The sequence below is a fragment of the Meles meles genome, chromosome 19, assembly GCF_922984935.1.
Source record: "Meles meles chromosome 19, mMelMel3.1 paternal haplotype, whole genome shotgun sequence".
Taxonomy (NCBI): domain Eukaryota; kingdom Metazoa; phylum Chordata; class Mammalia; order Carnivora; family Mustelidae; genus Meles; species Meles meles.
This window is the reverse complement of record NC_060084.1, coordinates 46,099,176-46,125,144: the sequence shown is the minus strand read 5'-3', so window position 1 is coordinate 46,125,144 and position 25,969 is coordinate 46,099,176. Positions and strand designations below refer to the sequence as shown.

The following is a 25,969-nucleotide window of genomic DNA, read 5'->3' as shown; positions in this document are numbered from 1 at the left end:
ACTCAATCCTAGGACCCTGAGATCATGCCCTGAGCCCAAGGTAGACGCTTAACCAACTGCACCACCCAGGCGTCCCGTGAGTTGTCATTTATATGTCTTCTCTGCTGTGGTAGTCACTAGTCAGATGGCGAAACACATTTCCTTAGAATAAGACTTCACCGTGTTCTTCTCTTTCATACACTGAGACTTTCACAGAGCTGAGGAATAACTAACTATGCTTCTATCCATTGTGGGTTAAGGGGAAAGGCTATAGTGACACTTAGCATGTCAATGATGTGGCTACTGGTCTGAGAAAAGTTAGGAAGCCATGAGTAGTGGTGGAAATGTGCCTGCTGGTGGGAGTTACACACTGGGGCAGCCATCTTGGAAGCCACTGGAGTCAAATGAAATTAGGGCATACCCCCATGACAGAGCAGTTCTTTCCCTGTGCTTAAGTCCTATAAACTTTTCCATGCTAGTTTATAATGAGGATGGAGGAGGATGTCCAATGCAATGTTATTCGGGGAGTAGAGGGTAGGGGCAGATTGGCGGTTCATCATTGTCCATCACTGGGAAATCGGATATGGTGAGTTCATACTATAGCCTCCATGTAGCAGTTACGAGCCGTAAAGTCGATGCACACACCGCCACATGGCTGAGCCTTTCCATTTTAAAAGATTTTTAATTTATTTTACTTGAGAGATCGAGAGAGGGCACAAGTGGGGAGTGGCAGAGGGAGAAGGAAGAGAGAATCCCAAATATACTCCATGCTCAATGGGGAGCCTGTCCCGGGGTTTGATCCCAGGACCCTGAGATCATGACCCAAACTGAAATCAAGTCAGACTCTTAACCGACTAAGCCCCCAGGTGCCCCCACATGGCTGAGTCTTAAGGCATAGTGCTGAATGGGGAAACAATGCAAAACCTGTAATCTTAGGGGCATCTGGCTGGCTCAGTGGGTAGAGCATGGGACTCTTGATCTCAGTGCTGGGAGTTCAAGCCCCATGTTGGGCCTAGAGCTTACTTAAAAACAAAAACCTGCGATCTAGAATATGCTAAAACCTTCACCAGTTATCAATGTTTGCATGCACAAATTCATGTACATAGAACTCTCGGATTTTTAACCGTGAAATTGCAGTTCAGTAGGGAAAAGAAAGTCTTTTCAATAAATGGAATGGAGTCGACTGGATTTGCATGTGGCAAAAATAAGAACCTTGACTGACACTCCACACTGTACACAGTAATAAATACAGCAAATATCAGCTGGCTTATAAGTCTAAATGTGAAAGGATCAAATAAGACCTTTAGAAGAAAACATCAAAAAATATCACCAGGGGCGCCTGGGTGGCTCAGTGGGTTTAGCCTCTGTCTTCCGCTCAGGTCATGGTCTCAGGCTCCTGGAATCGAGCCCCAGATCAGGCTCTCTGCCCAGCAGGGAGCCTGCTTCCTGCCCCCTGTCTGCCTGCTTCTCTGCCTACTAATAAATAAATAAAATCTTAGGGGCGCCTGGGTGGCTCAGTGGGCCAAATCCTCTACCTTAGACTCAGTTCATGATCTCAGGGTCCTGGGATCGAGCCCCGCATCGAGCTCTCTGCTCGGCAGGGAGCCTGCTTCCTCCTCTCTCTCTGCCTGCTTCTCTGCCTACTTGAGATCTCTGTCAAATAAATAAATAAAATCTTAAAGAAAAAAAAAATGTTTCCTTAAAAAAAAAACTCTATGACCTTGAAGTAAGCAAAGATATCTTCAAACACTAAGTGTTAGCCACACCAGAAATAATTATTAATGATTCGATTAAACTATATTTAAATTAAGAAATACTGTTCATCAGGGAGCCTGGGTGGCTCAGTCAGTTAAGCCTCTGCCTTCCGTGTCAGGTGATGATCTTGGAGTCCTGGGATCAAGGCCCACATCATCCGGCTCCCTGCTCAGCAGGGAGCCTGGTTCCTCCTCTCCTTCTGCCCCTCCCCCTTCTCGTGCTCTCCCTCTCTCAAAGAAATAAATAAAATTTAAAAAAAAAAAAAAAAGAAACACTGCTCATCAAGAGGCAACCTTAAAAGAATAAAAAGACAAGCCACACAGTGGGAGAAAATATTCACAACACATCTATCTGACAAAGGACTTGTACCCAGGATATATAAGAACTCCCATAAAACAATGAGAAAAAGGCAGGAAAATTAAAATACAAATAGGCAAACGACTTGACCAGGCACTTCACAGGAAGCTATCCAAATAGTCAGTAAACATATGAAAAGCAGGGTGCCTGGGTGGCTCAGTGGGTTAAGACTCTGCCAGGGTCCAGGGATCTAGCCCCAACAAGGACAGAGAGACATGGTCGAATCTTATCAGCACAGTGGTGAGTGAATGAAGCCAGACACGAAGGGGTACATGCTTCAGGATTCTATTCATACGAAGTTCAAACACCAGCCAAACCAGGGTGTGCTCTTAGAAGTTAGCATAGTGTTTACTCTTGCGATGTAGTGAGAGAGGCAGCCCGAGGAGGGCTTCCCTGGGGCAGTCATATTCTATTTCCTTATCTGGGGGTTGGTTACCAGAGGGTGCTCACCTGTGGAAATGCTGGACACTCATGATTTATCTGCCTTTTTGTGTGCATGTCATACTTTAATGAACAGTTAAAATATATGTATACGTGCACACTAATTAGCAATGCACATTTTGCAAAATCATCGGCATGCAAAGATAATCATTTGCATTAAAACTATCAGAATTAGGGTGCCTGGGTGGCTCAGTGGGTTAAGCCTCTGCCTTCGGCTAACGTAATGATCTCAGGGTCCTGGGATTGAGTCTCGCATCAGGCTCTCTGCTCGGCGGGGAGCCTGCTTCCTCCTCTCTCTCTCTCTCTCTGCCTGCCTCTCTGCCTACTTGTGATCTCTCTCTGTCAAATAAATAAATAAAATCTTTTTTTTAAAAAATAAATAAAATCTTAAAAAAAAAAAAGCTATCAGAATGGGAGGGTTGCCTGGATGGTTCAGTTAATTAAGTGACTGACTCTTAATTTCAGCTCAGGTCTTCATCTGAGGGTGATGAGATCAAGCCCCACGGTGGTCTCTGTGTTGAGAGTGGAGCCAGCTTGGGGTTCTCTCTCCCTCTCTCTCTGCGCCTCCTCCAACCCCACTAGAGCACATGCACACATGTTCTCTCTCTAAAAAAAAGTAAAAATAGGGGCGCCTGGGTGGCTTAGTGGGTTAAAGCCTCTGCCTCAGGTCATGATCCCAGGGTCCTGGGATAGAGCCTCTCTGCTCAGCAGGAAGCCTGCTTCCTCCTCTCTCTCTCTCTGCCTACCTCTCTGCCTACTTGTGTTCTCTGTCAAATAAATAAATAAAATCTTTTTAAAAATAATAATAAATTTAAAAAAATAAGCACATAGACTGCTCTTCAAACAATCAAACAAACAAATGATTAGAATGGTTACCCATAGGGGAGAAGGCATTGGTGTGAGATGTGGGAATAGGAGTGCCTGGCTGGCTCCATTGGTAGAACACAAGAGTTTTGATCTTGGGATTTTGAGTTCAAGCCCCATGTTGAGCATGGAGGGTCCTTTTTTTTTTTTTTAAGATTTTATTTATTTATTTGACAGAGATCACAAGTAGGCAGAGAAGCAGGCAGAGAGAGAGGAGGAAGCAGGCTCCCCACGGAGCAGAAAGCCCGATATGGGGCTCAATCCCAGGATCCTGGGATCATAACCTGAGCTGAAGGCAGAGGCTTAACCCACTGAGCCACCCAGGCACCCCTAGAGGTTCCTTTTTAAAAAATGTTAAAAAGCAAAGAGAGTAAAGGAACAGATGAAGAGGAGGAGAGGATCTTCCCATAGACCGATGAGGACAACAAGCCATAAACTGGGGGACATCATTAAGGGAACTCTCTTGAACATGGGGTCCAAACAATTTTCTCAAACGTGTTCCTACAAAAGCGTGTTACTCAGGACTCTGCTCAAAGGTTTGGACTTATAGTCTGAATAGAGAAAAAGCATGAGAGAAAAACTATAGGGAAACGGATGCAAAAGAAAATGCACCCTAACGATCTATGTCACAATGTTAGAATTTCAAGCAGCAACATCATTTAAACAGTATAAACAGCATCCTGAAGTTACTTTAAGCTGAATCTTTTTTTTAAAGATTTTATTGACTGGGGTATCTGGGTGGCTCAGTGGGTTAAAGCCTCTGCCTTTGGCTCAGGTCATGATCTCAGGGTCCTGGGATTGAGCCTTGCATCAGGCTCTCTGCTCAGCAGGGAGCCTGCTTCTCCCCACCCCCGCCTGCCTCTCTGCCTACTTGTGATCTCTGTCTGTCAAATAAATCAATAAAATCTTTATTTTTTTTTTATTTTTTTTAAGATTTTATTGATTTATTTGACAGAGAGAGATCACAAGCAGGCAGAGAGGCAAGCAGAGAGAGTGAGAGGGAAGCAGGCTCCCTGCCGAGCAGAGAGCCCGATGCGGGACTCGATCCCAGGACCCTGAGATCATGACCTGAGCCGAAGGCAGTGGCCCAAACCACTGAGCCACCCAGGCGTCCCTCAATAAAATCTTTAAAAAAAAAAAGATTTTATTGATTTATTTGAGAAAGAGTGAGCACGGGTTGGGTGAAGGGACAGGGGAGAGAGAGAAGCAGACTCCCTGTCAAGCAGGGAGTCCGACAAACGGCTCAATCCCAGGACCCTGGGATCGTGAACTGAGCTGAAGACAGATGCTTAACAACTGAGCCACCCAGGCGCCTCAAGCTGACAGTTAACTGATTTTGCACCTTGGTTCTGGAGTCCAGTATAACGTGTTTTAGTTTTAGAGAACTGTAGGCATGTGAGACAGAAACAGAGTTGTGGGTTTCTTGCATTTAGGAAAATTATAGATATAATAATTTAAGTAGACACAGGGAGTATATGAGAATTTTTTTTTTCTTACAGAGAACCAATTATTTCCCTGGACTAGATGTTTATCTGTCTGTGGTATTCGGCACTGATGTTCTTCTCAGATGCAAAGAGTCCTTGATCCTGTTACCACGTCCCACCTCTGCTTAAACTCTTACCATAGCTCCCCAGTGCCCTCACACACTGCATGGTGGCTTATAGGGTCCTCAGACTCTGACTCCCACTGCCTCCTTTCTCACTGTCAATTCCTCATTACTTCAATCTCGCCACTCCCAAGTTTTGAAGGTCTTACATATGCTGTTCCCTCTGCCTGGAATACTCTTCCACTCTCCACCCCAGGGTTCACTATTATTCATCCTTTTGGGGCTCATCTTCAATACCTCCTCCTCCAGGAATCCCTCTGGGTTCCTCCAGGGCAGTTCCCTGGACTGAAGCAGGGATCTCATCCGAGCTTTCCCATTCAAGACCATCCAGGCCCTGAGCACTCAGGATCATCACTCTCTGGGTGGATCTAACTCTCTCAGTGGCCTGGGAGCCCTAGGGGCTGGCTCAGTCACCCTCATGTCCCTAATATTGTCCAACACAGGTCAGGCACAGAGCAGACACTGAATAAATATTTTGTGGATGAGATCATAATTTTTAAGGCTCAAAGAGTCTGATACTATGATTTTTTTTTTTTAGATTTTTATTTATTTTATTTGACAGACAGAGATCACAAGTAGGCAGAGGCAGGCAGAGAGGGAGGAAGGGAAGCAGGCTCCCTGCTGAGCAGAGAGCCCGATGCAGGGCTTGATCCCAGGACTCTGGGATCATGACCTGAGCCCAAGGCAGAGGCATTAACCCACTGAGCCACCCAGGGACCCCATCTGATACTATGATTTTAAGTTTCCAAAAATACATTTTATACCATTCTAGTTTCTCAATCAGAGGAAGCTGGCAATCTGTGAATTAATATTAGTTCAGACTTTGTAGCACATATAGATTTTTTTTTCAATTGGGAAATTCTGGATAAACATCACAGGTAGCAATCTGGGGCCCACATTTCCCCATGGCTGGAGCTAGTGTTCAGGGCACTGCTTTCCAGCTGACCATGATCCCCAGTCTACTCTCTCATTCCTGTCACCTGTTTCCCAGATGCCCTTGGGTTGGACATCACTGTTCAAAATCTTATAATTATGAAGTTCCAAGAAATTTAGTAGCAAAGATCCCATGATTGTCAAATGTTGAGTTACTAAAATTCTTGAGATTCTCATGGAACTGATTCCGACCTTAGGGTTTTAAGATTTCGTGATTACTACAATCTATAGTTTCTGTTTCTAACATTCCACGTTCCCGAGATAACAAAGGTCCCAAAGGTCTAATATTTTAAAGGCTTAAGGCTAATGATTATGAAGTTACATGTCTCTGAAGGTTCTCGGGGTCTTTGCTCATAGTTTTGTTTTGTTTTTAATATTTATTTATTTTAAAGATTTTATTTATTTATTTGTCAGAGAGAGAGCGTGCAGGTCGGGGGAGTCGGGAGAGTGGCAGGCAGAGAGAAGCAGGCTCCTCGCTGAGCAGGGAGCCCAATGCCGCGGGGCTCCATCCCAGTTCCCTGGGATCATGACCTGAGCCGAAGGCAGACGCTTAACCTCATTTCTAAAGGCCTCAAGTTGGAAGAATCCCTGAGCATGACATTCCAAGGTCCAAAAATCTAGTATTTCGGCATCTTGTGATTCTAAGGAAGTATGCTTATAAAATCCTATATTTCTGAACTCTACTTTTCCAAGGTTCTAAGGCAGCCCTGCCCCAGCCAGTATTCACCAGCCACGTGTGGCTATTTAAATTTAAATTAATTAAAATGAAATACAATTAAAAATTCGGTCCCTCAAGAAGCACTGGCCGCACTTCAAGTGCTTACAGCCACAAGTACTAGTGGTTAGTGGTTCTTATATTGGACATCATCATAGATAGAGAACATTTTCCTGTTACCGAGGAACGTTCCATTCATTGGATGGTGCTGGTCTAGAGATTCACATGCAAAGGGTCTGTGACTCTCTTTCCCATCCTCCAGGCCACCAAGGTTCTCGACCAAGGAGGTACCCAGACACCAGCCCAGCAGCCTCTTCCTCCCACCCCTTCTCCCTCTCACCCAGACCTCCTCCAGGTACCTGCCAAGGCCTTGATCCGGGAGCACTCAAAGAGCGAGGCGGCCGCTGTGGAGGCTGCTGGTTGCTCCCGCTCCCAGCCCCGATCAGGACTCTCCCAGCGGGCTGCAGGGTTGTTGTTGTTGGGGGCCGGGAGGCCCTCCATGTTGTCCACTTCCCCTGGAACCTGCGCCATCGGGAAAGGTGAGGCCTGGGGAGGAGCAGAAGCGTGTTAGGCTAGAAACAGAGCCTGAGCTCAAGGTCCTGTTTCTAACAGTTTCCCTGTCTTTCAAGTGGACAGACTACTACTGACAGTCACGTTCGCCCAGGCCACTTCTCAGGGCTGTGGCAAAGGCACCCAGCTTAGCACTCGGCGCAGGGCAGGGGCTCAGCAAACTGTCCCTGTATCATTGTTAGAACGACGACACCGTTATTGGTAGAACTCTCCAACGCAGTAAGAATAAGAATTAACATTTATCGAGCATTTGTGCTGTCCCCAGGACTTTATATGTGTTATCTTATTTAATTCCCACAAGTTTAATTCCTTAAAGATAGGCTAGTCTTTGGCCTATTTTAGAGAGGAGGTCGCAAAGCTAATGGGTAGCCAGAGTTCAAATGCAGGTACTGTGATCAAATAATTGCATTAAACAGCCCCAATTTTTCATCCTTATAACCTTGTCCTTTGCCATATAACTCCTGACCATTCTTCTACTGTAGGGATGGGGAAATCGGAGGAGTGTCCCCTGACAACCTCGACTCTGGCTTTGGCCCCATGACTAGCTTTGACAAACAGAATTAGGGGGAAGTGCCGGCGAATTCCGAGCCTAAAACTCAGAAGACCACATGTTTTTGCTTGTGCTTGATTGTGAGGGTGAGGAAAACGTTGTCTGCATAGTCCCGGTCTAAGGCCCCAGTCACTAAAGCCAAGGCCAGCTACAGCCACCAACACCGCTCCCAATGCCACATCCCACACATGAGCATAAGGCCAGCTGAGCCCAGAAAAACTGGCCAGCTGAGCGCAGCCTAAGTCACTGACCTCAGACTTGATTGTTAAATAAACGCTCAGTGTTTTAAGACACTGAGTTTGGGGGTGGTTCCTTAGGCAGCATTATTGTGGCAACAGCAAGCTGACATATTGTCGGATCCAGAGCTAGGCTCTAGAACACTGCCAGATTGCAAATATGAAATTTAAGGGGGTGGGAGACATCAGATACGTCTCCTCCTCCCTCCAGGCTCGCTGATTCCAAGACTAAGAAAGGAGGGAATGGCGGGGAGATCACGGTCCTTCTCAAAAACTCAGACAGTTGACAACCCAGATTGTAGGAAAGCAGGGCCCAGGTCTGCTGGAGGTTGTGGAGGTTGTCCCTTTTGGTGGACACTGCAAAATCCCCTGTTATTCTTCTCTCCTTCTGTGGAAAGCTGTAAGTCGGCGCATGGCTGCTACTTACCACCTGTGTGACCTTGGCCAGTCACTTCCTCTCTCTAGGCCTCAGTTTGTTCATCTGTAAAACGGTAATGGTAACAGTGCCCATTTCCTAAGGATGTTTGTAGATGAAATGAGTTAATAATGCAGGAAACATGGTATCTGGTTCATGCAAGCCCTTGATACATGGTCCTTGCTATTATTATTCCTCTGGTCACGTATCTCAGTAAACCAAAGTGCCTGTGTTGGAGTCAGACAAATGTGAGTTTAAGCCCTGCTTTATTTCCGCTTTAACTTGGTCTCTCTGCCTCAGTTTCTCTCCCTGTTAAAACAGCTGTTTCCTCGGTGGAGGATACTTGGGGATGGGGAGGTACTTAACACTTAGTGAGCTGTCAGCTCGAGGAAGAGCCCTGGCCATTACCCGACTGAATGGAGAAGGAAGGGAGGAGAAGGAGATGGGGGAGGTGGAGAGAGGTGTCCTGCGGCCCCAGCAAAGGCTCGAGGCTGGGGGTGGGAAAAAAAAAATATATATCGACGCTTTAACCCTTCCAAGGCCGTGTCTCTCTCTCCCTGCAGTCTAGTCACTGCTCGCAAGGAGGGGGCCTGGGAAGGAAAAGGCCAGGGCGGAAGACCCACGCATGGCGCGGAGACTGGCTGGGCTGAGGGGTGGGGGTGCATTCTGCCTCGGACCCGATCCCTCCTCCAGCCGGGGGGACCTTCGGGGCTCAGGCCATGCCCACAGCGCGCGGGGGAGGGATGCTGGGCAGGTGGGGAGATGCTGCAGGGAGGGGCTATCACCCCACGCCGCTCACCTGGGCCCGCAGCCGCCGGTGCCGCTGTCTCCGCTGCTCGCAGAGCCCGACCGCCCACCCTGTCGGCGTTCGGGGCCCGGCCCGGCCCGTCTCCGCTCGGCCCCGCCGGCCCCGCCGCTGGACCAGATCCGCATGCGCCGCCGCCGCCGCCGCCGCCGCGCCTCCCCCACTCGCGCGGCCGCCGCGCTCAGCGCGCCCCCGGGACCCCCTCCCGCCCGCCGTCCCCCGCCGCCTCGGCCGCCTGCAGCGCTGGCCCACGCGCGGTCTCACACCGAGTCACAGCACTCGCGGGGCCAGAGGTAGCGTCACCCACAGCCACGCACCCTCACGGGGTCACACACTCTCACACTGGCACATACACACACACACTGGGTCACATACAGTGTCGCAAACACGACCCACAGCCACACACTCACACAGTATCACCCCCTACGGGGTCACACAGAGTCAAACATTCAAACTCAGACGCAGTCACACGCTCACATGGGGTCCCACCCTGGCACAGTGCCCGACAGCCTCACACATAGTGACACACTCGAATAGTGCCGCCACCACCCACGCTGTGTCACACACAAACACGCAAATGTCATACACTGTCGCACACTGCCATGGGGTCACAAGCAGTCACAAGCAGGTCACACACAGCTTCGCAATCACACAGTGTCACACACATTTTTACACACTCCAACTTGTCACACCAGTCACACACGTGTCACACATCCTGTAACTGTCACACACTCATACGTCATGCAGTCACAAGAAGTCACAAATAGCATCACAAGAACGGTTAACACCCGCAGTCACACACTCAAATCGGGTCACGGTCACACATCCCAACGTGACACGTGGGGTGTCATACACTGTCACTGTCTAACAGTCACACACTCCCATAAAACACATCTCACACATGTCCCACACCAAATCCCCCAGCTTCATGGATGCATACAGCATCACAGACGGACACAGTGTCATCCGCAGTGGCACCACAAGGTCACGAAAGAACAGCATGAAGGCTTGCCACACGTGGTGTCACATGCAGTCTCATAATGTAACATAGTGCTACACACAGAGGTTGGCACATGGTGTCACCCACAAACTTGCTCTCCTTTGGGGTTACTCACAGTCCCACAGAGTCACACGGGCACATATACACACAGTTACAGGGTCACACCCTCCCTCCCTCACTTTCTTCCCTTGTAGCTTCCAGAAAGCCATCGGGCACAGTGCAAATCCCAGGTCAGCTTCAGGCCCTAGGAGAGGGGGCGTGAGCTAGGCGAGGCCGGTGGGCGGGGCCCGAGTTTCGCCACGCCTCCGGCTGGAGCGCAGAGGCGGGGCACCGGGTCCGCCCACGCTCCTCCCAGTTGGCCAGATACGGCCACGCCTCCCAGCCTAAGTGACAGGCGGAGAGAACGGTGCCGGGGGCAGGCAGAGGCGGGCAGCCTACTACGTCCCGCCCGCCGCGTTCTTCCTGGCTAGAGGCGTGGCCTGTTTGGCCCAGAGGCAAGCTGAGGCGTGGCCTTCTGTCCCTGCCCCGCCCCCTCTCTCCCGCCTGAGAAGGACTGAGAGGGCGGCCCGGCAGCCAGTAGATTCCCGATTCCCGCGCGTCGTGCAACTCCGAGGCCTCGCACCCCCACGACTCCGCAGAATGGCGGTCAAGAAGATTGCCATCTTCGGCGCCACGGGCAGGACCGGGCTCACCACGCTGGCGCAGGCGGTGCAAGCAGGCATGAGCTGGGGTGGGCGGGGGATGTCGACGGGGTGCACGTGCAGCGCGTTAGGAAGGGGCCTCCTGAGGCTGTTTGGGCCATCAGTGCTTTGGTTTGTGACCTAGGGGCAAGGCAGGTGGCTATGGGGACAGAAGTGGGGGATGCTGTGAGATCCAATTTTATGTGAGTCCAAGGATTAGGAATTGGCCCTGGGAGGCAAGGGGGGACTCCAGTGACAGGTTTAAATACAGTGCTCTTATGAAACGTTGTTATTGTAGTTTTGGTGGTTGTTAGCACACCCAGCGAGGGCTTCCTCAGCCAGGCAGCGGCTTGCCTCCCAGCACCTACCGATCTTCACCAGTGTTAAGTCCTCACCGCCCTCACCTGCGGTGAGAACCAGTATCACTTCACTTGACAGAAGAGAGAAACTTAGGCCCAGAGAGTGGCTTGCCCAATATCAGACCTCTGGAAAGTGGTGGTGCTGGGATTTGAACCCAGCCTGTGTTCTTAACTGCCAACAAAAGTCCACGGTCTTCTGGCCGGGGCACCAAGGCTGGAAGTGAAGATGTCTGGGGGAGCCGGTTGCTGGGAGCACCTAATGGAAAAAGCATAGTAGAGACATAGGTGAAGACTTGGGCTCTGGTCGTGGGAAAGTGGGTGAGAGCTGGAAATTCACAATTGTCTCAAGAAAGGGGATAAGCACCCCGCAGCCTCCCTGCCTCCACCATCCAGACTTCACCAACCCCCAGTGGGGCCTGGGACTTCCAGATATAGGGCCCCACCCTTGCTGGCCTCCGTGACTCTGAAGATATTGGCTATCTGGGTGCCCCCAAAGGGGTGGAGGCTGCTAGGATCCCACTCTGATGTCTCATAGCCCAGTCCACCCTCTGCACACTCTGCCTGAGAGTTCCTTGTCATGCCCACTGCTCACCCCTTCTCCAAAAAGACCTAGTGAGGATCTTGATTTGTGGGGAGGTGGAAAGGAATTTGTGGCTAAGCATTTCTGGGGGAGGAAGTAAGAGGGAGAAGTTTAGAGGTGCTGAGTCACCGTGAGGATCTAGATTCCCATGTGACTCCCTTACCCTTAATCCTGAATTCCATGAACTGCATCTGTCCGCCCTGCTGGGCACAATTGGGACTGCACCCCCAGGCAATTAAGAGCTGAGGCCATAGGGGAGGCCCTGCCTTCTCACTGTGGGTCTGACAAGTCCCTTCAGAGCCACAGTGAACCCCTGAGCCTCACTGTCCCCATCAGAAAAAGAAGAGCTTGACTGAATTGGGACTTTATTTACCTCAGTGATTCCTTGAGGCTCATTCTAGCCTGCCTGCATGCAAATCCCAGCTCTAACACTTACCATCTACATAGTCAAATGCCTTATCATCTGTGTGCCTGGATAGCTGGAAAGTGGGAATAAAACTAGTAGCGCTTGCTCCTGTGTGCTTGCAATGAATAAATGAGATAATATATGGAAAATGCGCAGAACCGTGTTCAGTATATAGTTGGTGCTCAGTAAGCCTTCTATAGGCTAAGTGAACTCATAGTCATGTGAACCCGGCTTAGTTACCTAAAATTGCCTCAATTTCTCCATCTTCAAAATGGGCAGATAATACCATTTAGGGTTGTTGCGATCCAGTGCTTTTCAAACTGTGGGTGATAGCGAGTTCTGAAATATACTTAGTTGGTCACAAATGTGTCAGAGTGTATCGCATGTTGAATATTGGTGTTATGAACCTTCTTTCGGTTACCTATGCGTGGATTTGTATATACAGGGTTAGGCTTTGAAATTCATTTTGTACTGAGGGTTGAGATCAAAAAAGCCTAAAGGGGGCATGATCTCTGCAACATACTCTCAGATTGTTAGGGAAAAAAATGTGTGTTTATGTATAAATGTATATATATACATATGCAATTATGTATGTTATATATTATACACACACACAGAAAGATAAAGCAAAAGCAAGCATGAGAACTGAGGTCTTGCAACTTTCCTAGGTGTCTAAATTTATTTCAAAATAAAAAATTAAGAGAAAAACATGAAGTAAGGAATTTGTAAAAAAAAAAAAAAGAAGAAGAAGAAGGAAGAAGTTTGGAAGTACCATCCAAACACTCTGTTTTCTAAAGGGTAAAAATCTGTAAATTCTAAAACACTGCTGTTTTCTATGGTGGCCACTAATCACATGTGGCTATTGAAATTTTCATTTAAATGTGGGTTGTGTTAAAAAATTTTTTTGGAAAAAAAAAATACCATTCGTCCATAGAAAGAGCTTAGCACAGCACTTGGCCGGTTAAGAGGTTCTCTATAAATGTCACTAGTCAGCAAAAATAGAACACTAATGGGCACCCTTGTACTGAGCCTGTGTCCAAGTCCTCACTCTCCAGGAGGACATTTTTCTCCCCCAGAATACCCGGAATTTACTAGGGTCCATTTTAACCATTGGTAGTTAACCAATGCCTACATTGGCTTCCCAATGTGTGTGAGTACAATACAGGTTTTGTGTCATTCCCTTAAGAAAGGTGGTCACATGGGATGGGGATACTGGGATTTATCATCTTCACGCTAGAGGGGAGACTGGGGTCCAATCAAGGAAGGTGTTTCCTGTGATTCCTCAGCTAGTAAGTGGCAGAGTTGGAACCCAGGTCCATAGGGCAGTAAAGCCTGCACTTTTTTTTTTTAAGATTTTATTTATTCATTTGACAGACAGAGATCACAAGTAGGCAGAGAGGCAGGCAGAGAGAGAGGAGGAAGCAGGCTGCCTGCTGACCAGAGAGCCCGATGCGGGGCTCGATCCCAGGACCCTGAGATCATGACCTGAGCCAAAGGCAGAGGCTTTAACCCACTGAGCCACCCAGGAGCCCCAAGCCTGCACTTTTGTGTTTATCAAACCCCAGGGAGATGGTGGCAAATATGACGATGTCCCCAGAACTGCAGGGCCATTGATTTACTCCAGGGCAGTGTAAGTGACAGAGGCCCATGACAGAGGACACCCAAGTATCTGGCGGCCCGGGGAAAGGAGAAGGGTGCTCGAGGCAGTGGGGGCAGCACGTGCAAAGGCCAGGAGGCAGGGAACAACATGATGGATTTGGGGAACTGAAAGAGGTGCAGTGGGTGAAGAGGGCAGTGGGTCCAGCGCAGGCTGGAGAGGAGAGGCCAGACCCCGAGGGACTGGAAGGCTGTCATGAGGAGCATAGACTTTATCTCAGGGTGCTGTGGGGAAGGGTATCATGGGAGGGATACGAGCAGGAGGGGACTTTAGTGTAACCATGGAAAGCTCTGCCTGGCTGCCATGTGGAATACGGATGGGAGGGCGTGAGACAGGGGCCAGGAACCCATGGAGGCCTAGACCAGGACAGGAAATAACATTCTTTTTTTTTTTTTTTTAAGGGTTTATTTATTTTTTTGACAGAGAGAGAGAGTGCACAAGCAGGGGGAGCAGCAGAGGGAGAGGGAGAATCAGGCTCCCTGCTGAGCAGGAACCCTGACACAGGACTCGATCCCAGGACACTGAGATCATGACCTGAGCTGAAAGCAGATTCTTTTTTTTGTTTTGTTTTTTTTTTTAAGATTTTATTTATTTATTTGAAAGACAGAAATTACAAGTAGGCGGAGAGGCAGGCAGAGAGAGAGAGGAGGAAGCAGGCTCCCTGCTGAGCAGAGAGCCTGATGCGGGGCCTGATCCCAGGACCCTGGAATCATGACCTGAGCCGAAGGCAGAGGCTTTAACCCACTGAGCCACCCAGGCGCCCCTGAAAGCAGATTCTTTTTTTTTTTTTTTAAAGATTATTTATTTATTTATGTGATAGAGAGAGATCACAGGTAGATAGAGAGGCAGGCAGAGAGAGAGAGAGAGAGAGAGGGAAGCAGGCTCCCTGCCGAGCAGAGAGCCCGACGCGGGACTCGATCCCAGGACCCCGAGATCATGACCTGAGCCGAAGGCAGCGGCTTAACCCACTGAGCCACCCAGGCACCCCCCCCGAAAGCAGATTCTTAACTGACTGAGCCACCCAGGCCCCCAGGAAATAACATTCTGAGATGATTAAAAATTGTGGGAACAACCAGCACCCACAGATCACTCATTCCTGTGCCAGGCACTCCCTTAAAATTTCATTTGTCTTAGCTTCATACTTTTTTTTTTTAAACATTTTATTTATTTGAGGGGCGCCTGGATGGCTCATTGGGTTAAAGCCTCTGCCTTCGGCTCAGGTCATGATCCCAGGGTCCTGGGATCAAGCCCCACATCAGGCTCTCTGTTCAGCAGGGAGCCTGCTTCCCCCACCCTTCTGCCTGCCTCTCTGCCTACTTGTGATCTCTGTCAAATAAATAAATAAAATATTTTTAAAAAAAAGATTTTATTTATTTGAGAGAGAAAGAGAATGAGAGAGCGAGCAAGAGAGAGAGAGAGCATGAGACGGGGGAGGGTCAGAGGGAGAAGCAGACTTCCTGCCCAGCAGGGAGCCCAATGCGGGACTCGATCCTGGGACTCCAGGACCATGACCTGAGCTGAAGGCCGCAGCTGCTTAACCAACGGAGCCACCCAGGTGCCCAAGCTTCATACTTTTATAACAGCTTTGTTTTGTTAAGATTTCCTTCACATCCCATATAATTCACCCACTTGAAGTATACAACTTAGTGCTTTCTGGCCTAACCACAGAGTTGTGCAGACATCCTCCCAGTTAATTTAGAACATTTTCATCAGCCCCAAAAGAAATACCTATAGGTGTCACCACCACCACCCATTTTTCTTCTCAACCACTCCCCCAGCTGTGGGCAACTACTCATCTACTTTCTGTTTGTATGGATTTGCTTGTTCTGGACATTCTGAATAAATGGAATCCTACACAGGGACGCCTGGGTGGCTCCGTGGGTTAAGCGGCTGCCTTCGGCTCGGGTCATGATCCCAGCATCCTGGGATGGAGTCCCACATCGGGCTCCTTGCTCAGCAGGGAGCTTGCTTCTCCCTCTGCCTGCCACTCTCCCTGCCTGTGCTCGCTCGCTCTCTCTTTCTCTCTCTCTCTGACAAATAAATAAAAATAAAATCTTGAAATGGAATCCTACACTATCTGGTTCTTTGTGCCTGGCTTCTTTCACTTAGCAAAAAACATTTTTTCAAGGTGTATCTGTGTTGTAGCATGTGTCAGTATGTCCTTTCGTTCCATCACTGGATATTGTTGTGTACATTGTATGGATAGACCACATTTTATTTATCCATGTGGTTGAGGGACACTTCCGCTTGGGGCTGTTGTGAATAATGCCTCTGTGGACTTTGACCTACTAATTTTTTTTTTTTTTTTAAGATTTTATTTATTTATTTGACAGACAGAGGTCACAAGTAGGCAGAGAGGCAGGCAGAGAGAGGGGGGAAGCAGGCTTCTTGCTGAGCAAAGAGCCCGACGTGGGGCTTGATCCCAGGACCCTGAGATCATGACCTGAGCCGAAGGCAAAGGCTTTAACCCACTGAGCCACCTAGGCGCCCCTGACCTACTAATTTTTATGTGAACGTATGTCTTCGGGTCCCTTGGGCATATACCTAGGAGAGGAAAGGCTGAGTCATCTGGTAGCTCCATGTATTTTTGTTGTTGTTGTTTTTGTTTTTGAAGATTTATTTATTTATTTATTTATTTGACACAGAGAGAGAGAGATAGATATCACAAGTAAGCAGAGAGGCAGGCAGTGGGGAGGGGGGAAAGCAGGCTCCCTGCTGAGCAGAGAGCCCAATGCAGGGCTCCATCCCAGGACCCTGAGATCAGGACCTGAGCAGAAGGCAGAGGCTTTAACCCACTGAGCCACCCAGGTGCCCCAGATAACTCCATTTTTATTCTTTAGAGGAACTACCAGACTTTTCCAAAGCAGCTGCATCATCAGCACACCCATAAGTAGTGTATGAGGGTTTCAGTTTCTCATGTGTGCACCAATATTTAAGGCCTGTCTTTTTTATTACCCATTCTAGTGGGTGTGGAGTTGTATCTCAGTAGTTTTGATCTGCATTTCCTTGATGACCAGTGATGTTGAGTATCTTTCCGCATATTTATTGGCCATTTGTGTATCTTCCTTGAAGAAGTCTCTATTCGGATATTTTGCCTAATTTTTAATTGGGTTGTTTAACTTTTCATTTCTGAGGTGTAGAAGTTCTTTATATATCTTTTTTTTTTTAAGATTTTTTTTTATTTATTTGACAGACAGAGATTACAAGTAGGCAGAGAGGCAGGCAGAGAGAGGAGGAAGCAGGCTCCCGACGGAGCAGAGAGCCTGATGCGGAGCTCGATCCCAGGACCCCGGGATCATGACCTGAGCCAAAGGCAGAGGCTTTAAACCACTGAGCCACCCAGGTGCCCCCTTCTTTATATATCTTAAATACAAGTTCCTTATCAGATGTATGACTTGCAAAAGTTTTCTTCCATTCTGTGGATTATCTTTTCGCTTTCTTGACAGTGTCCTTGAAGCAAACAAGTTTTTAATTTTGATGATGTCAGTGTGTCTGTGTTTTCTTTTGTGGCTTGTGTTTTTCATGTCATAGCTAGGAAACTATTGCCTGATCCAAAGTCACAAAGATTTACAGCTGTGTTTGTTTTTTTTTTTTTTTTCTAAGATTTTTTTTATGGTTTTAGTTCTTATATTTAGGTCTGTGGTCATTTTGAGTTAATTTTCATATATGGTGTGAGGTAGGGATCTGACTTCATTCCTTTTACAGATGGATATCCAGTTGCCCCAGCATCATTTGTTGAAAAGATTGGGGTGTCTGGGTGGTTCAGTGGGTTAAAGCCTCTGCCTTTGGCTCAGGTCATGATCCCAGGGTCCTGGGATCGAGCCCCACATCAGGCTCTCTGCTCAGCAGGGAGCCTGCTTCCCCTCTCTCCCTGCCTCTCTGCCTACTTGTGACCTCTCTCTCTCTGTGTCAAGTAAATAAATAAAATCTTTAAAAAAAGAAAAGAAAAGACTATTCTTTTCCCCGTTGAACTTTCCCGGCACACTTGCCAAAAATCACCTGACCACATTAAGCCTTTTGATACATTATTTATTTATTTATTTTTTAAAGATTTATTTATTTGACAGATAGAGATTACAAGTAGGCAGAGAGGCCGGCAGAGAGAGAGAGAGGAGGAAGCAGGCTCCCAGCCAAGCAGAGAGCCCGATGCGGGGCTCGATCCCAGGACCCTGGGATCATGACCTGAGCCGAAGGCAGAGGCTTTAACCCGCTGAGCCACCCAGGCGCCCCTTGATACATTATTTAAATCTACATTAATCCTGTAAGGTAGAGACTATTATTAGTGTGGCTTTATAAATGAAGGCCCTAAGGCTGAGAGAGGCTAAGTGACTTGCCCCTTGTTATACAGCTAGCTAGTGGTGGGGCCACAGTTCAAACCCAGGGTTACTTTGAGCATTAAATGAATTAATATATGTGAAAAGTTGTATAAATATTATCCTTATTATCATCATCATTGCCCCAGAGTGTTCAAATCTCCCATCATTTGTTATTTATTTATTTATTTATTTTAAACATGTTGGTTTTTTTTTTTAATTATTTTTTAAGACTTTATTTATTTATTTGACAGAGAGAGAGAAAGCACAAGTAGGCAGAGCGGCAGTAGAGGGTGAGGGAGAAGCAGGCTCCTCACTGAGCAGAGAGCCCCATGCAGGGCTCGATCCTAGGACTTTGGAATCATGACCGGAGCCGAAGGCAGACGCTTAACTAACTGAGCCACCCAGGGGCCCCTCCATTGCATTTCTGTTTCAAACATGCACAGGACATCCTCTTCCCAGCGTCCAGTGATGTTTAGCACATGGTGGACCTCTCAGTGGTAGTAGTAATACCTGTTTTCTTGCATGCCGCTTCTCTATAAACTCTCACTAGGGTTACGGGCAGGTCTGCAAGGAGGTCAAAGGCCTTCGTCAAATAGGTTACAGGGTTGGGCAGCAAGGTCTGCGGTGAGGTGCGAGCATCGGCACTGGGGCTTGGGGTCCCTGTCCTTGTCCCAGCTGTCCGGCATGGTGACAGCAGTGCAGGGGGGCTCTGTTATCCCACATGCGACCCTTTCCCGTCATTTGTTTTTAGGAAATACATGAGGACAGAAGTGGAACAATGTTGTTTTTCCTTTTCTCATTTTCCAGATAATGAATGAATCCTCTCACGGCTGTCCTGATGACCCGTGAGGTTTCTTTGTTATTATCATTAGGAACTCACAGATTTTTAAGTACTTCATGTGTTTCAGATCTTTGTGGTCCATACTTGTTTGGATAAATCATATTGTCCCTGATTTTTCCAGTGAGCGGTCTCAGTCAGCTCAGGTGCCCATAACAAAATACCATAGACTGGTGACTTCAACAATAGACATTTATTTCTTATAGTTCTGGAGACTGAGAAGTCCAAGATAAGGTTTCAGTAGATCTGGCTTCTGGTGAGGACCCTCTTCCAGGATTCCAGACAGCTGTCTTCTTGCTGTGCCTCACCTGGTGAACAGAGAGTGCTGGTCTCTCTTCCACTTTCTTTTTATTTATTCGTTTTATTTTCTTTCTTTCTTTTTTCTTTAAGATTTTATTTTGGGGTGCCTGGGTGGCTCACTTGGCTAAGCATCTGCCTTCGGCTCAGGTCATGATCCCAGGTCCTGGGATTGAGTCCGCATTGGGCTCCTTGCTCAGTGGGGAGCCTGCTTCTCCCTCTGCCTGCTATTCCTCCTGCTTATGCACTCTCTGACTCTATCCAATAAATAAAATCTTTTTTTTTTTAAAGATTTTATTTATTTATTTGACACACAGAGATAGATCACAAGTAGGCAGAGAGGCAGGCAGAGAGAGAGAGGAGGAAGCAGGCTTCCCGCCGAGCAGAAAGCCCGATGCGGGGCTCGACCCCAGGACCCCGACATCATGACCCGAGCCGAAGGCAGCAGCCCAACCCACTGAGCAATCTTTTAAAAAATTATAAAACGGATGTGTATGTATGGGGACACAGAGTTACTAAAAATTCTTCGGGAGGGGACATACTGAGATGGTATGTCCGTCTTAATGACCACTTAGACTGAGCCCAGACCTGCAGAAGTAAGCCTGGGGGACCAGTCGCATCACTGAGCAACCTTTGGGCAACTCATGTTTTCCTCTATACCTCAGTTTCCTCCAGGACCAAGGATAGGGGGCATAGACCAGTGGGATGCCAGGCTTTAACCCTGTAGTTGCTGGAGAGTGGAGCAGTCTGGGAGTGCGGGGGGAAGCCCTTGGAGGCAGGTTGTTTACAAACTGGCATGAGGTATTGCAGCCTCACAGGGGGTCTGGGGGGTGATTTGGGGGTTCGTGGCACCCTCTAGGACCCAGCTCCTGGAGCCTGTGGGTAACAGCCCACAAGCCTACTGACGTGCCTTTCTGTCCTTCTTTGCCCACAGGTTATGAGGTGACAGTGCTGGTGCGGGACGCCTCCAGGCTGCCCCCAGAGGGGCCCCGGCCGGCCCACGTGGTAGTGGGTGACGTTCTGCATGCGGCCGATGTAGACAAGACCGTGGCTGGGCAGGATGCCGTCATCGTGCTGCTGGGCACCCGCAATGACCTCAGTACTGGGCCCCCCCTCTGCCCACGGCCCACCCCTGGACCTCGGCCCCCAGCACCACCCCCGCCCCCGGCCCCACCCCTGCCACCCCTGCCACCACCGCCGCCTGCTAGTGACAGCCACTCTCTGTCCCCTCTAAGGTCCTACCACAGTTATGTCCGAAGGCGCCCGGAACATTGTGGTGGCCATGAAGGCCCATGGCGTGGACAAGGTCGTGGCGTGCACCTCGGGTGGGTGGCGGGTCATAGGGATGGGGCTGAAAGTTTGGGCCGGGGTAGGTCTTGGACAGGCAGCCAAGGGGCTTCTGCAAGGTGGCATTGGAGCCATCCCAAGTTACTCTGCATTTATTGAGCACTAACTGTGTGCATGAACCTTGCTGGGTGATGCTGGGGACGCAGTGGTGACCAATACATCCCTGGGCCCTGTACTCCTGGGTCTCATAGGTGGGAGGGAAGTGGTGAACAGCCCCATTGCCGCACAGTGATAGGCCACAGAAGTCGGGGCCAGGATGGAGCAACACAGGCAGAGGGAAAAGGGCCCGAACAGGAGAAACCCTGAGGTGGCCCCTGACCCACCCCAGGAGGGGGGCAGGGAGAGCCTTCTGCAGGAAAGGACAGAGCCTGGCTTACACAGACCAGGTCTGTCCTCTCACAGAGTTACCCCATTTATGAGGAGAGGGACATTAAACAAATGCTTGCCTTAAATCGTCCAAAGGACAGGGTTCATAACAGGGACAGCTAAAGCGAACAGCATTTACTGAGCTCTGACCGTGTGCCAAGCACCATCTGAGGCCTAAGGTAGGAATGCCACTTAATCCTCACCAAATTCTGAGTATCTACGCTCACAGAGGCACATGCTAGGTGCTCAGTGAACAGAAGCAGGTTTTTTTTTTTTTATGTGACAGACAGAAATCACAACTAGGCAGAGAGAGAGGAGGAAGCAGGCTCCCCGCAGAGCAGAGAGCCAGACGTGGGGCTCGATCCCAGGACCCTGGGATCATGACCTGAGCCGAAGGCAGAGGCTTTAACCCACTGAGCCACCCAGGCGCCCCCAGAAGCAGTTCTTATGCCCCGTTGCATGGAAGGCAGAGGAAGGCCCACCAGCTGTGCTGAGTTCGTACAGCTCCTGGCTGGCTGTGTCTCCACGGTCTCCACGCCTTGCCCCTGTGTTTCATCCTCCCCAGGAAGGGAAGCAACCTGGGGGGGTGGGCAGAGGGATTAGCAGGCGCAAAGGCTCTGTGGTGGGAGCGTGGCAGGGGCAGAGTATGTGAAAGGGAGTGTTGGGTGGGCAGACCAGGGAGGAGGCAGATAGGTAACTGGACAGGAGCAGGTGGGGAGAGAAGTGGTCAGCCCTTGGGTGGCCGTCAGGAAGCCAGGAGGCTGGGCCAAATGCAAGGCCATGGAGAGCCCCTGTAGGGTTTTGTCCTGGCCTAAGGCTGGCAGGCTGTATGGCCTGGGCAGTCCGTGTTCAAGCTTTGGCTCACCATGCCCTATGTTCCCTCCCCCCCCAGCCTTCCTTCTGTGGGACCCAACCAAGGTGCCCCCACGACTGCAGGACGTGACTGATGACCACATCCGGATGCACAAGGTGCTGCAGGAATCGGGCCTGAAGTACGTGGCTGTGATGCCACCACACATAGGTGAGTGGGGCTGGGACCTGGTGGCAGGGTCGCCACCAGCTCGCCCCCTCCTGTCTGTGGCGGAGGTCCGCCAGGGCTTCCCCAGCTGCTCTAAAATTGCAGGCCTTGCCCTTTCACTTTCTCTTCTCCGTCTTGCTTGCTTTTGTCTCATTTCTGACACCTTTTTTGCCTTGCTCTGTTGAACCAACCACCCCAAGTTCAGAAATGTAAAACAACGCTTATTATTATTATTTGAAGTGAGTTACTGGGGCTAGCCCATCTTCAAGGGAAGGGGACTTCCCTTTTACCACACAGAGCATATCATTCCTTTCTTTCTTTTTTAAAGATTTTATTTATTTATTTATTTGACGAAAGAGAGAGCACACAAGTAGGCAGAGAGGCAGGCAGAGAAAGAGGAACAGATTCGCCGCTGAGCAGGGAGCCGGATGTGGGGCTCTATCCCAGGACCCTGGGATCATGACCTGAGCCGAAGGCAGACGCTTAACCTACTGAGCCACCCAGGCGCCCCTTCACAGATGTCCCTTGCATACAGAGTGTGTGCCCTTGTGACACAGTCACAATATGAGCAGGGGGCAGTAGAGAGAGGGAGAAGCAGACTCCCTGCTGAGCAGGGCACCTGACATGGGGCTCAATCCCAGGACCTCTAGATCATGACCTGAGCTGAAGGCAGGTACTTAACCTGCTTAGCCACCCAGGCGCCCCTGCTTTGAGCAGTTCTACTTTGCCCTCTGCCTCCTGGGACCCCTGACAGGAGGAGGCCTGCACACCTTCTAGAGAGTCAAATAAAGTTCAGTGTTTAGGTTCAGTTCAGGGCCCTCCTGGGACCAGAATCCTAAGCTTTGACTCAGCGGCGATGGCGAGGCTGCAGGGTGAAGCTGGGTCGAAATCCCAGCCCTGGCACCAGGTGGACCTCGGGCCCATGGCCTCTGGCCTTGGTTTTGTTGTCTCTGAACAGAGTTCATATTACAGAGCATCTGTGCATATCTTGACCTCCTGGGTTTGACGTGAAGCCCAAAGACATCATGCCTAAAAATTATTGAACACATAGTACCATTATATCTATTTAAATATATGTATGTTTAAAAAGGGGGTATATATGTATAAATATATATATATTTTTTTAAACTTTTTTCTGAAAAAAAATTTTTTTTTTTTTTAAAGATTATTTATTTATTTATTTGACAGAGAGAGATCACAAGTAGACAGGCAGGCAGAGAGAGAGAGAGAGAGGGAAGCAGGCTCGCTGCTAAGCAGAGAGCCCGATGCGGGACTCGATCCCAGGACCCTGAGATCATGACCTGAGCCGAAGGCAGTGGCTTAACCCACTGAGCCACCCAGGTGCCCTGAAAAAAAAATTTTAATTAAAAAAAATTTTTTTTTCTGGCCGAACCATTTGAGAGTAAGGTCCAGACCTCGCCACACTCTACTCCTAGGAGATCTCTGCTCTGCAGGGAACCTGCTTCCTCCTCTCTCTCTGCCTGCCTCTCTGCCTAGTTGTGATTTCTCTCTGTCAAATAAATATTTTTTTAAAAAAAAGTAAAATCCTTAAAAAATGTAAATATATATATATATATATATATATATATATACTTCAATGTTCCCTCCCTACAAAATCAGGATCCAACCAAGGATCATGGGTTGTGTGCTGTGTCACCTTGAATCTGGAACAGTCCTCTATCTCTTTTTTAAAATATGTCTCATAAAATTAGCCAAGCCGGGTATCTTTCTAAATATGCCATGTTCTGGATTTCTCTGTTTGTTTTCTCTGAGGCTCAGATTAAACACTGTTGGCAGGCATGCTACTTGAGAGAGGGTGTGCGTTTTTTCGTGCACATGGTTTCAGGTTGCCCCTGCACAGGTAGGCTGAGTGCAGTCCCTCAGTTAAGTTGGTCACTGTCAGAGTTTTTTAACTATCGTAGTGGAGCCAACAGATGCCCTCCTAACGGCCAGGTTATGCCTCCAGATGTAAGGACCCAGAGCAAATCTAGCCTTTGCCACTGGGAAGCCACCCTTTGCAACCCTCGGGTTGAATTTCTCTCTGGCGGATTCAGTTTGCTCATGGGTAGCATTGAGTTATTAATCGTTCCTAGCCTAGTCCCTGCTTTGTTTCTCTCCTTGTAACATATTGTCTATTTTACTCTTATTTGTTGCCTTTTCCCAGGGAACCTCTGCATGCAAAGGGCAGGGGTTCTAGTATGTTTCGTCCCTTGCTGGTTGCTCAGCACCTGACTCATAATAGGCCATCAATAAAGATTTGTCGAATGAATGAAGTAAGGGTATAGACTGGCGTCCTCCACGTTTGTAAGGGTTTCATACATCATTGACTCTTACACCTTCTGGGCTGGGGACGCTGTAAGCACCCAGGAATGATCATGTGCTGTGGGGATGGGAAAAGACATGGGCTTCACCCATCCTGTGTCCTTACCTTGCAGGAGACCAGCCGCTGACAGGGGCCTACACGGTGACCCTGGATGGACGAGGGCCCTCCAGGGTCATCTCCAAACACGACCTGGGCCACTTCATGCTGAGCTGCCTCACCACCGATAAGTACGACGGGCACAACACCTACCCCTCCCACCACTATGACTAGGGCTGTGACCCTGTCCAGGAGGACAGCATTCTGGGAAATGGAGTACAGAGGAAAGAAGTAAATAAACCTTGAGCCAAGAGCTCAAATTATTCTACAAGACCCAACTCTGTAACTCTTCCTCTGTCTGGCTTTGTGTGGATGATTCGGGGTCTCTATCTGCCTCTGGGGAAGGTTTTCATTCATGTATTTGTCTGGCCCGGTGCTAGAGACCAGGTGAGGAGTATGAAGACCCAGGGGGGACCTGAGCTTCACAGATCTCACAGTCCAGGGAGGAAGACACCCTGGCCTGCGAAGTGACAACCCAGAGAGGCCACAGCTCTAAAGGAGGAAGCCCAGATGGCTGAGAGAACTATTTCAAGCTTGGGGAGCAAACAAGTTAATAATACTCCGCTCAGAGGGGAGAAGTGGTCAGCCCCAAGAGGCTATTACATGGAAGCTAAACCAGGCAGAATCATTATAAAAAGGTTGAGCTTTATTCTGAGGTTCTGTGTAAGGAGTGGAGCAGGAGAGAGGTGGGGAGGGGGCACAATCAGATTTGTGTTTTATAAAGCTGCCTTTGGCTGCTGGGTCAAGGGATACCAAGACAGAGGCCTTGAGCCGGACAAGAGAGTGGGCGTGAGTAGAGTGGACAGTCCATGATGGGGGTGGGGGGTAGAGATGGAGGAAGAAGCAAAGAGCTAGAACCTGGAGACAGGGTTACAGTGGGGCCACTCTAACATGAAGGGGGGTGCGGGGGGGCTGGAAAAGGAGCAGGTTTGGGAGGGGGAGGAATGACCCCTTCCTAATCATGTCCCTCTTTGATATCTACTGTCCCCTGCCCTTGTTCTCCAGAGGCACCTTTCCCACCTCTGAGTGAGCCACCCCTCCCTCCCTACTTCCAGCTTCCACCACCCCTACCTACCCACCCAACACCTTTTCCTTTCCCCTCCAAAAAAAAAAAAAAAAAAATCCATTCCATTCCTATATTGTTTCTGCAAGCAGCAGGATGACTGGTTGACAAATTCCAACCGATGAGAACTGGTCTGAAGAGCCTTAAACCTACTCCCACCTCTTGGTGAAACTTGTGGGGGTGGGGCACTACTGGTTCAGGCTTTCTGGGCACTAGCCCTGTTTTGCTGTTGTTTTTTTTTTGTTTTCTTTTGTTTTGTTTTATGCTCTCTTGCTCTTTCTGCCATATTGGGCATTTACAAAACTTCACTCGGTGCCTTCCTTGTGTCCAGCCATGTGCTAGGTGACGCTATGGACCAAGTCCCGGTTGGTACCGGCCCTCCGGGGGGCCTGCAGTC

At 49.0% G+C, this 25,969-nt stretch overlaps 2 protein-coding genes across 4 annotated transcripts in view; one reads left to right on the top strand and one right to left on the bottom strand.

Annotated features, from left to right (window-relative positions):
• The window catches only part of SPTBN4 (spectrin beta, non-erythrocytic 4), a 71,407-nt gene extending 62,063 nt beyond the window's left edge, over positions 1 to 9,344 (bottom strand). For 2 of the 3 annotated variants that reach the window (XR_006816218.1, XM_045987767.1), the window contains exons 1-3: positions 9,221 to 9,344; positions 8,434 to 8,520; positions 7,010 to 7,196 (exon numbers count right to left, since the gene is read on the bottom strand). Coding sequence is in view for 2 of the 3 variants with exons in the window: in XM_045987767.1 (XP_045843723.1) it covers positions 7,010 to 7,181 (172 nt within the window). In the remaining variant the exon portion in view is untranslated. The remainder of the gene's footprint in view (positions 1 to 7,009; positions 7,197 to 8,433; positions 8,521 to 9,220) is intronic. The other variant, XM_045987769.1, reaches the window with a different exon arrangement.
• A 1,418-nt stretch (positions 9,345 to 10,762) lies between these two features.
• BLVRB (biliverdin reductase B) lies at positions 10,763 to 24,782 on the top strand. The gene is made up of 5 exons (XM_045989603.1): positions 10,763 to 10,944; positions 20,294 to 20,458; positions 20,595 to 20,684; positions 21,965 to 22,093; positions 24,526 to 24,782. Exons 1-5 carry the CDS (start codon positions 10,866 to 10,868, stop codon positions 24,681 to 24,683), a joined length of 621 nt encoding a protein of 206 aa, XP_045845559.1. The 5' UTR covers positions 10,763 to 10,865; the 3' UTR covers positions 24,684 to 24,782.
• The last annotated feature ends 1,187 nt before the right edge of the window (positions 24,783 to 25,969 follow it).

Bases quoted from the DNA above. Each gene is read 5' to 3' on its own strand.
- BLVRB (XM_045989603.1), top strand. From the start codon at position 10,866: ATGGCGGTCAAGAAGATTGCCATCTTCGGCGCCACGGGCAGGACCGGG. The intron at 20,459-20,594 runs GTACTGGGCCCC...GTCCCCTCTAAG, and splicing joins GGGCACCCGCAATGACCTCA to GTCCTACCACAGTTATGTCC. The intron at 20,685-21,964 runs GTGGGTGGCGGG...CTCCCCCCCCAG, and splicing joins GGTCGTGGCGTGCACCTCGG to CCTTCCTTCTGTGGGACCCA.